Source organism: Chiloscyllium plagiosum, chromosome 10, assembly GCF_004010195.1.
Source record: "Chiloscyllium plagiosum isolate BGI_BamShark_2017 chromosome 10, ASM401019v2, whole genome shotgun sequence".
Taxonomy (NCBI): domain Eukaryota; kingdom Metazoa; phylum Chordata; class Chondrichthyes; order Orectolobiformes; family Hemiscylliidae; genus Chiloscyllium; species Chiloscyllium plagiosum.
The window spans coordinates 83,032,076-83,043,137 of NC_057719.1; the positions used below are offsets into that span (position 1 = coordinate 83,032,076).

The following is an 11,062-nucleotide window of genomic DNA, read 5'->3' on the forward strand; positions in this document are numbered from 1 at the left end:
GGTGGTATCAACGGTTGAGCGAGTCCAGTAAAACAGATTGACTTTGGGCCCGTCTTGTGCTCATGGTGAAGACAGTTTGCCCCTATTCAATCGTATACATTATCCCCTTAATAGGGAACTCATTTTTAAGTCTGTGTTGGACATAGATGTCTGCTTTCGTTTGAGCTGTTTTAGTGAATTCACATTGTTGCTGTTGTAAATGTCACTTGGACGACTGCTTCCTGCGATTCTGGTCATCAGTTCACTTGGGAACATGTATGGAACTTCTGTGTAACTCTGTTTGTGACATACTTATCTGTGTCCCACCTTGCGATACTGTCTTACTCTCCCTGTCTTCATTGCTGATCCCTCTTTCTCACTCTCTACTTTGTGTCCTTGGCGATTTTATTCTCTCTGCTGTTTTTAACAATAAAAATTGATCGCGCCTGCATTACCTTTCTGTACCTTAGTTGGAATTGTCTCTGTTTCTTCCCATTTGTGCCCACCTACTGATGTGTCTGTCTCTTAATCTGTCTCTTTCTGTGCCCTAGTTCTTGACATGAGTCCATGTTTCTCTCTGTCTCCTCTTTTAAACTTCAAAACTAATGAGTTGAAGGTCGTTGCCTTGATGCCTCTGCAGCTGCTGATTTGCTCAACCATCCCCTCACCCCTTCACAGGTCTTCTCTTCCATCTTTGTCAGTTTCCTTGGTGTGGCAGCCATCTTTGCTCCCGCCAGTCCATGGGGCACAAACCCGGGTATCGTCTAGTCCACAAGTGTTTTCTCCTTCAATTTCCTGTCCTGCCCAAATTTGATCCGGGCTTTGATGGCCTCTGTCAAATGCAGATCAGTGCATTGGGTGGTAATTCATGGAGTTGACGGGCATTTCACCAGGACAGCTCCATCTTGCCTCGTTTTCGCAGGTCCCCATTGGTGACCCTTTGCCTGGGTGATGAAATCCCACTGCGGTGCCCCCTTCAGGAACTGCAGGTCATTGCGGGAACACCCATGACTGCTGTCAGCTTTGCAACCAGAGGAGACTCAGGATAGCCAAGGAACCTGAGCCTCCGTCGTGTAAGGGTGGGACAGGGTTTACGGGAGATGGGATGGGAGTCATTGGCAAGGGCAGGGGCATGGCTCCACCATTTCCTTGATAAACCCTGGTTGTGGTTTGCTTTTCAGTCTCCCTTCATTGTGATGTTCCTCTGGTTGAGAATTAGGCAGGCTGACTATGGGCCTGGAGGTAGGGTCTCTCACTGGAGTAAAATAATGCTCTTTCCATCTTCAAGGAAGGGTAATAAATTCTGCCTGTTATCCCTGAGAGGTTACTGTGTTCTTTTCTTCATCTTGGCTTGCACAAATCTTTCTGCCCCACTCCATTGTGGCGGGAAGTGTAAGGAGTTTCCCTGTTACCAAGTCGTGGATTATCCATTCCACTGTTTACCCTCTTCCTCCCCCAGCCAAGCATCTGCCCTGAGCAGATTGTGCACATCACTTTACCTCCTTCTTGTCTTCCCCGTGCATCCTTATCTCCTCTCTGCCTGGTGCGGACCCGATGGCCCCGTTTTTCACCATGACGATTCTGTAACTTGGCCCGAGCCCACCTTAGCCTTCACCCATTTGCTGGCGCGGGTACCTATGAACCTCTGACCTCCCAATGTTTTCCAGAGCAACCTTGCCTACCCCACCCGACATCACCTTCGGCCTGTCCGATTCTTTGCTGCCCGTCTGCCATTCCTGTCCCACTAACCATCAGCCCCTGTTCTCCCAAGACCAGGGACAACTCTCCATCTTTCATTTCAATCCCTTCAGTCATTTTTTTTTGCTTCTTCCTGCCAGCCTACCATCCCATAGTCTCTTGTTCTCAGTCTTCGCATGTGTCCTTCACTCATGTCCTTTAGGGGAGGAAACTGCCATCCTTACCCTGGTCTGGCCTACATGTGACTCCAGACCCATGGCAACATGGTCAACACCTCTGAGGCAATTAAGGATGGGCAATGCTGGCTGACATGAATACAAAAGTTATTGAATTGGCAGCAAAGTGCTTTAAGACATCCTGTGGTCATGAAACACGTATGTAAATGCAACACTTTTAATTTTGTTCAATCATCGCTTTCTAAAGCACCTCAGGATATCTCATCCTATTTGCTCCCTTGTCCCTGGGAGGTTTTGATTTGTGTTTCCATCTTCCCAGTTGTTGATATTCTTTCTTGCTGTCTCTCTCTAGGACATCCCCGTACCAATCCTCCTGAACTTTATGATTGACATTGTGAAAGGGATGGAGTATCTCAGCAACAAGAACTTTGTCCACAGGGACCTGGCCACACGCAACTGCATGTACGTGAGCACATGGACGGCCTTTCCTTGTTCCGTCATGGGATGTGAGCATTTATTGTCCATCTCCCATTGTCCTCGAGAAGGCGGCGGCGAGTTTGAGTTTGCTTTCTTTTTGTCACGTGTACTGAGATACAGTGAAAATGGTTGTTTTATGTGTTATACAGGCAGGTTGTACCATACAAAGTGCATCAGGGCAGCAGAGAAGGTGCACAGAGAGAGTGAGAGATCAGAATTTATATTCAAAATGGCGGGCAAGACGCTGTTCTCGAATCTATTAATGTATTCAAACTTTTATGCCTTCTGCCCGTACTCATTTAGGTCTGACATTTGAGTCCTTGATCCTTGGTGAGTCAATCTGCTGCACCTCTGGGAGTGGGTGTCCATTCCTTGGTGCAGCGAAGGGTGAGAGAGGACTTGATAGAGGGGTGTAAGATTATGAGGGGCATTGATAGGGTGAATCGAAAGGCAATTTTTCCATTAGTAGAGGGGTCAAGGTAACCAGGGGGGCATAGCTGTAAGAGCTAAGTAGCTAAGAGGAGCGTTGAGGAGAACTATTTTCGCTCAGAGGGTGGTGGGAGTCTGGAACTCACTGCCTGAAAGGGTAGTTGTCTCGTTCTGTGCTGTAAATGACTGTGAATCTGGTGAGGGTGCATCACAGTGCCCTCAGGGAGGGAATGCCAGGATTTTGACCCAGTGACACTGAAGGAATGGTACTGTATTTCCGAATCAGGGATGGTGAGTGACTCGGAGGGGAACTTGCAGGAGCTGATGTATCTGCACCCCTTGACTTTCTGGTTGGTAGTGGTTGTGGGTTTGGAAGATGATATGGGAGGAGCCATGGCATGTTCTGAAGTGTGTTCTGTAGGTAGTACACATGCACGTGTTGTGGGGTGGCACCAGTTAGCTCAGTTGGCTGCACAGCTAATGTGTGATCACAACAGCATGGCATGATCCCCCTTTTGACTGAAGTAGATTCAGGGCTTACCTCCTTGTAGTAAAGATCACACCATTTTGCATAGGGTATGGTAATAATCCTTAAGATCTACCTTTGTGCAGAGAACTCAAGAGAAAGTATACCTGTTTGGTAGCTTCGCCAAGTTCACACCTCATTCTTAGGTGTGCCTGGTACTGCTCCTGGCAGCACGTTCCATTGAACCAGGGTTGATCCCATGGTTTGATGGTCATGGTGGAGTGGGGGATATGCCGGGCCATGAGGTTACACATTGTGCTGGAATACAATTCTGCTGCTATTGATGGCCCAGGCACCTCATGGACGCCCAGTCTTGGGTTGCTGAATTTGTTTTAAACTATTCTTCTTAGTAAGATCATTCTCCCAAGACACAATATGGAGAGTGTCCTCAGTGTGAAGCTGGGACTTTACTTCACAAAGACAGTGCAGTGGTCGCTCCGACCAATACTATCCAGGATTGGTACATCGGTGACAGGTGGATTGGTGAGGGCTGGATCCAATGGGTTTTTCCATCTTGTTGATTCCCTCAACATTTGCCTAGACCCAGTCTGGTGGATAGATCCTTCAGGGATCATCCCATTGCAGTGCTATGAAGCTGCTCTTGGTTATGGCTATTGATGCTCTCCATTCAGAGTAGACTATTTGCTGCTTTTCTGCCCACACTGCTTCTTCAACAACAGAGGGACGGATCACTGAAGGAGGCTGATAGTTGGTGATCAGCAGCAAGTTTGCTCGCCATTTGGCCTTGCGCATAAGATTTAGGGTCAACGTTGAGGACTCCCAGAAGAATTCTGAGAATATGAGTAGACTGTTGTTTGACTAGACTGAGGGACAGGACTTTTAACTTTGACGTAGGTCCCAAAGTTTTGTGAGGAGGACTATGAGGGCAAGTTGGACTGGGCGTGCCTTTTCTGTGCCCAGGAGGTCTGTCTGATTTTTGCCTTATTCACATTTTCTGTTCTGTACAATGGAGCATTTGCTAGTCATAGAGTCAGAGAGATGTACAGCCTGGAAACAAACCCTTCGGTCCAACTCGTCCTAGCCGACCAGATATCCTTCTTAGAGGGCAGTTAAATTGTAAAACACATTATTGTGAATCCAGACTCACATGTGGACCAGGCCAGGTGAGGTTTCCTGCCAGAGCTAGTTTTAAAAGTGGTGATTGAGACCAGGAGGTGGAAGTGCTGCTTTCATTTTCAACAGATCCAAGGTTTGCAGAAAAAGAAGGGTGCAGGGAGGAAACCTGAACTGAGCCGTACCATTTGAACTTAGTGTGGAGTTCAAACAGACCCCATTTTGCCTTAACTCTGTAGTGAGAGAGTCACAAATTTAAGGAGTAGATGCAAAGGCTATTCGATACAGCAGGTCTGTTTGAATGTCATTATCTGAAGTTATAGAAAGTCTTTGCTGTTCAAACATGGAAGGGGAAAAGAACCAAATTAAGCTGACAATGAGAGTTATAACAAACTCTCCTTGATTTACAGGCCAGCTGGTTTAGCTTATTGTATGCCAAGCAATTTCAGTAAGAGTTCCAAGTTCACCTTTCTCCAATTTTTATTTGAGAAGAAGGTTTAAAAGAGAAAATGACAGTGAAGAGAGAACTGTGAATAATATCAGCCTGTGCGAGGTCCCAGATGGGAAATTGGTCTGTGGGTGTCGTATAAAGTGAACCTTTTCAAGGTGAGCTCAGAGAGGAGAGATAGCAAAGAAAGTAGAGAAATGGGGCAGGGTGTGGCTAGGCCAAAGGCATCTTTAAAGGAAGCTGGGGCTGAGGGGGCAGAGACAGATACAGCAGAGGTCTGCCCCCTCAGGTTAGTGTACAAGGTCCTATGTCACTATTGTGATAAAAAGCTAGGGTGCTCATTTTTACTTGTTCACGGGATGTGGGCATCACTGACCAGGCCAGCGTTTACTGCCCATCCCGCATTACCCTGTGGGCAGTTCAGAATTAACCACTTTGCTGTTGGTCTGGGGTCACATGTAGGTCAGACCAGGTAAGGGTAGCCAATTTCCTTCCCTTTAGGACTTTAATGAATCAGATGGATCTTTCCAAAAATTGACCGACACAGTTGCTGTTTGTCTGGCTTTCTTCAAGTTCCTGGTTTCTATTCAAATTTCACTATGGTGCGATTTGAACCTACGACCCTGAAATCTTAGCCCGGTGTTCTGGATTACTAGTCCAGTGACATTACTGCTAATGTCTCCCTGGTGCACAAGCCAATATTTATGTCTGAACCAATGTTTATAACAGATTTACCGGTCGCTATCTTATTAGCTGCTTATAGGCGGCTTGCTGAGTACCCATTAACTGCTAACATTGCAACAGTGACCAAAAGTATTTCATTGGCTGGAAAGTCACTTAATATTTTTTGATTGGTTTATTACTGTCATATGTACCTAGTTGCAGTGCAAAGTTTTGTTCTCCTTGCAGTACAGGCAGATGATACCATACACAGTGCGTTAGGGTAATAGAACAGAGCGAATGTTACAGCTGCAGAGAAGGTGCACACAGAGCGAGATCAACATTAAATTTGAATTTTGAGAGGTCTGTTCAGAAGTCTAATAACAGCAGGGAAGAAGTTGTACTTGAATCTGTTGGTACGGTATTTAAGCTTCTGTATCTTTTGCCCAATGGAAGAGGTTGGAAGAGATTATAACCGGGGTGGAAGAGGCCTTTGATGATGTCACTGCCTTCCCCAGGCAGTGAGAAGTATAACTGGAGTCAATGGATGGAAGGCTGGCTTGTGTGATGGACTGGGCTGTGTTCACAACTCTCTGTAGTTTCTTATGGTCCTGGGCAGAGCAGTTTCTGTACCAAGCTGTGATGCATCTGGATAGGATGCTTTCTCTGGTGCATCAATAAAAATTGGCAAGCATCCTTGTGGACATGCCGAAATTCCTTAGCATGCTGAGGAAGCAGAGGGGTGGATGTACTTTCCGGACTATCCTATCAACGTGGAAGACAAATGCGGTGATGGCCTGTATCCAAAGAGGGCTGGAGAGGAAAGGGGTTGGTAGTTAATGCTGCAGTTGTACTGAGGTCTGGACGGGCTCCATGTGTAATCAGATTGGGGCGCTTTAGGATACATTGGGTTTGAGGTGAGAGCTGTACAATACAAAATGGCTCCTCCTGTTCTTGTGTGTGTTTCTGAAATTCAACCTGATTGTCATTCTCATTCCAAGTTCTAATGCCAATCTGATTGTCATTGTGCATTTATTAATGGGGTCACCTCACATCTTCTTGTTCCCTCCAGGCTGGACCAAGATATGCGCGTATGTGTGGCAGACTTTGGCTTATCACGCAAGCTGTACAGCGGTGATTACTATAGGCAAGGTAGCACCAGCAAGCTGCCCGTTAAATGGATCGCCCTGGAGAGTTTGGCAGATAACGTATACACAGTTCACAGTGATGTGGTACGTACTAATTCCGTGCCTGCACGACAGGTCTTCCCAAAATGGGGCTCAGCATAGAATCCCTACAGTGTGCGAACTGGCCACTTGGCCCAACACCAACCCTCCAAAGAGGAACCCACCTAGACCCATTCCCCTATTGCTTTCCATTTACGCCTGACTACTGCACCTAACCTACACATCCTTGAACACTACGGGCAATTTAGCATGGCCAATTCACCTAAGCTGCACATCTTTGAATTGTGGGGGAAACCCGGAGCAAACCCGCGCAAACATGGGGAGAATGTGCAAACTCCACACAATCACCCAATGCTAGAGTCGAACCTGGGTCCCTGGTGCTGTGAGGCAGCAGTGCTAACCACTGAGCCATTGTAGAGAGAGAGAGAGAGCAAAAAGTTAATATTTCAAGTCTAAAATGGCTCTTTGGAACTGCATAAAAAGATCCAAAGTGTTTTATACCATAGAACAAGGTGGGGAAGAGCAACTTGAACAGGCGGGAAGGTCAGGGGAAGGTTAGTGGGCAAGGTCAATTAGAGATAACAGAACAAAGGTTGAAGGGAGTTGTAATGGTTGTAGAGAAGAGAGGTGGGGCAAAGTACATGTTAATAGCTGAATATAGGTCAGCTAAAACGAGGCGTGTCATTTGCCATGTGGTTGGCTGCCTTTATCCTGCCTTGTGCTCATCTGAACCTGGCCAGGTCTTGTAAGGAAGCCTTTGTCCTTCCTAATTCTGAGCGTCTGAACTCTGGATCTGAGCTGGGTTTTCCTCTTCACACTGCTTCCCTCACCTTTCCCTACTCTAGAGCCCGTCTTGCAGGCCAGCCTTGTCCAGCTACATTTTTTGCTGTCATCCATTTAGGTTGTCAATCATGCAGCCTTACACAGTAGGCCCGGCCATGAAGACTGCACAGCCCCTGACCTCATTGTGTGTTGTATCCATTCTCAGGCTTTCCCCAGCAGTCTCCTACTCCTCCTGGCCCCATCGAAGTCTGAGTCTGTCAGCGAAAGGTGCTGTGAGGAGGCAATTACGTGAGCACTAAGGGCGATGCTAGAGTGGAGCAGGATGGGAACTTCCCATTGACCTGGAGCCATCACTGGACTCCAGAAGGGTAAGGGGTGGATACTAGGTGGTAGGGTGTCTGACGTGCGTCATTTCTGTTTGTTTATTCACATTCTGATTCCAGTGGTCATTTGGAGTCACCATGTGGGAGATTGCAGCTAGAGGTCAAACCCCGTACCCAGGAGTTGAGAATGCGGAGATTTATGACTACCTCATCCGAGGGCACAGGCTGAAGCAACCCCCAGATTGCACTGATGAACTGTAAGTAACAATCCTGATGACTGAGCTGGAAATAGAGGGATGGATTTTCTTTTGTTTTATTTTTTTTTCTCTTTTATTTTTCTTTTTTTTTCCAACTCTCAAAAGGGAAAACACCCGGGTGGCCAGTGACAAGCACTGCCCTTCACATCAAAGGGTAATGCTGTGTGATCAACCTCCTGGTTATATTTTTTTAAATTAACCCTCACACTACCACCTAAGTGCGGTAGTACTTATTTTTTCCCCAGCACCCATGGTGTGTGTGTGTATACGTGTGAGGCACAGTGAAAGACACAAAGTGCACAAATCTTTATTCAATTTCCACCACCAGGAGGATAGGAAAACACTCGAGTGGCCAGTGACAAGCAGTGCCCTTCACATCGAAGGGCAATGCTGTGTGATCAAAACAGTGAAGGGGAGGGTAGGGACTAAATCAAAATAGAGTTGGAAGGGACGGATTTTCAGAAACAAGTACACCAAATCCCGTTGGCCTATAAACCTGTGCTTGCTAATCTACATTGGCTTCCTATTTATTTCACAAGGGGAGGAGGATTGAGGGAAGCAAGCACTGAATTTTATTTTATGAACACAAAACGCTGCCGAGTCTCAGCAGGTCTGCCACCATCTGTGGAGAGTAAAACATTGCGAGTCCAGATTTGTGTTTCGAAATTCTAGCACCCACAGTATTTTGCTTTAACTTAATTGTACTAAATGGGGCAGTATTTCTTTTGATAAAGGTGACTCCAATAGATGGATTTGCAGCAGTGGGGACTTGGTAACTTTACGCACAAGGCCCAAGTATCTTATTAAAGCAGCTGCGGGACATAAAAATGTTGTGACACCTTCTGAATCCATGACAATACCATCAAGAAGGGCAAGGGCAGCACCATCATCAACAAGCCACTCAGCAACTTGTTTTGCAACGATATTACCGTTCCTTCACTGTTGCTGGGTCAAAATCCTGGACCCTGTTTTCCTATGGGTGCGGCTACATCCCAAGGATTGCACTGGTCAAGAAGGCAGCTCCCACATCTTCTCAAAAGCACTGAGAGATGGAGAATAAATGGTGGCCTAGCTAGCAATAACTATATGCTGTGAATGAATAAATATGAAACATGTTTCACTAGTTATGCTATCACACCCTTTGGCTGAATGGCCTACTCCAATACCTAAGTCTCTTCCTTGTAACTTGCTAAAAGTAGAGTCATAGAGATATATAACAGGGAAACAGACCCTTCAGTTCAACTCATCCATGCCGACCAAGTACCCTTAATTAATCTGGTCCCCATTTGCCACCATTTGGCTCCTATCCCTCTAAACCCTTCCTATTCTTTTACCCATCTAGAGGCCTTTTAAATGTTGTAATTGTACCAGCCTCCACTACTTTCTCATTCCATACACACACGCCCCTCTGTGTGAAAAAGTTGCCCCTTAGGTCCCTTTTATATTTTTCCCCTCTCACCCTAAACCTATGCCCTCTAGTTCTGGACTCCCCCACCTCAGAGAAAAGACTTTGTCTTATTTATCCTATCCATGCCCCTCATGATTTTATAAATCTTTATAAGGTCACCCCTCAGCCTCTGATGCTCCAGGGAAAACGGCCCCAGCTTATTCACTCTCTCTCTATAGCTCAGATCCTCCAACCCTGGCAACATCCTTGTAAAACTCTTCCTAAAGCTGAGTGACATTGTTGTTAAGAACGTGTTAATGTTTTTGTGTTATGGCAGGTACAAGCTTATGCACAAGTGTTGGCACACTGACCCCAAGCTCAGGCCCTCCTTTGAATCATTGAGGATATCGCTGGAAGGCCTCTTACTGGGCCTCTCTACCGTCGCAGAGACAGAGCAACATCTCTACATCAACTTACAGGAAGGGGCAGGAGCTACTGCGTCCAATCAAGGCTGCAGCATGGCCTGCTGGGAAGTGGATGGTCAGAGTGCGGACAATATGGAGGTCTTGGCTATTTCAGACACCGCTGACTATCGCTACGTGACTGCTCCTCTGGGTTTCATGGAAGACAGAACAGAGGGGACCCCGGCAAATGAGTCGGAAGATCCGGTTCAGGACGGGCCACTGGAGGATGAAGTCACAATAAATCTTTAGCAACAGGAAACTTAAATACTGAGCAGTGCAATAATGAAACTGAGGGGGTTCCTCTCAGCTGTGCCTTGGTACCACACACGGGTCGAACACTTGTAGGTTACCACCCTCACTGGGATCCAGATCCAAAATAGGACCTTTGAGATTTCAACAAGAACTGGAGAAAACAGTTTATTTATATCTCTTTGAGGATCAAATGTCATTTGCTGGACAGATTTCCGTGCATTTTCTTTTGATCTGAATTTAAACCTGAAAGTTCTTTTTTAAAAATTGTTCTCATTGCGCAGGCAACTTGATTAAAGGTGCAATGATTTTAGATGTTGGCTCGATTGTCAAGTCTGCTGTCAGGCTTTAGAAAGGAGCACAACTTCAGATAAAGGGATGACCAGACCGTATTGTCATTAAATAGGCTCATGTACTAGTACCAACATATTGGCATTAATTATTAAGCCAAAACAAAAAAAAGAGATTGAGGCGGCACGTTGGCTCAGTGGTTAGCACTGCTGCCTCATAGCACCAGGGTCCCAGGTTCGATTCCAGCCTCGGTCAACTGTCTGTGTGGAGTTTGCACGTTCTCCCTGTGACTGGGTGGGTTTCCTCCTACAGTCACAAAGATGTGCAGGTCAGGTGAGTTGGCCATGCTAAATTGCCCTTAGTGTTAGGTGCATTAGTCAGGGGTAAATGTTGGGGAATGGGTCTGGGTGGGTTGCTGTTCGGAGGGTCGGTGTGGACTTGTTGGGCCATAGGGCCTGTTTCCACACTGTAGGGAATCTAATCTAATTTGCAATTATGTCGCACTTTTTTCACTCATTGGGTGTCTCAAAGTGCTTTCCAAGTGAGAAGTGCTTTTGAAGTGTTGTAATGTAGGCTATGTGGTGACACAGTAAGTTCCCACAAGCAGAAATAATCGGCTTTTATGAGTTTATGGGAATAACGTTGGCCAGGGTT

General features: G+C 46.3%; 1 protein-coding gene across 3 annotated transcripts in view; it reads left to right on the forward strand.

Annotated features, from left to right (window-relative positions):
• tyro3 (TYRO3 protein tyrosine kinase) overlaps positions 1 to 10,430 on the forward strand; it is an 89,295-nt gene extending 78,865 nt beyond the window's left edge. For 2 of the 3 annotated variants that reach the window (XM_043698215.1, XM_043698216.1), the window contains 4 exons: positions 2,206 to 2,315; positions 6,540 to 6,699; positions 7,881 to 8,017; positions 9,742 to 10,430. In XM_043698215.1, the coding sequence (XP_043554150.1) occupies positions 2,206 to 2,315; positions 6,540 to 6,699; positions 7,881 to 8,017; positions 9,742 to 10,117 (783 nt within the window). In that variant the 3' untranslated portion in view covers positions 10,118 to 10,430. Of the gene's footprint in view, positions 1 to 2,205; positions 2,316 to 6,539; positions 6,700 to 7,642; positions 7,806 to 7,880; positions 8,018 to 9,741 lie in introns of those variants that run through there. The other variant, XR_006312856.1, reaches the window with a different exon arrangement.
• Positions 10,431 to 11,062: the final 632 nt, after the last annotated feature.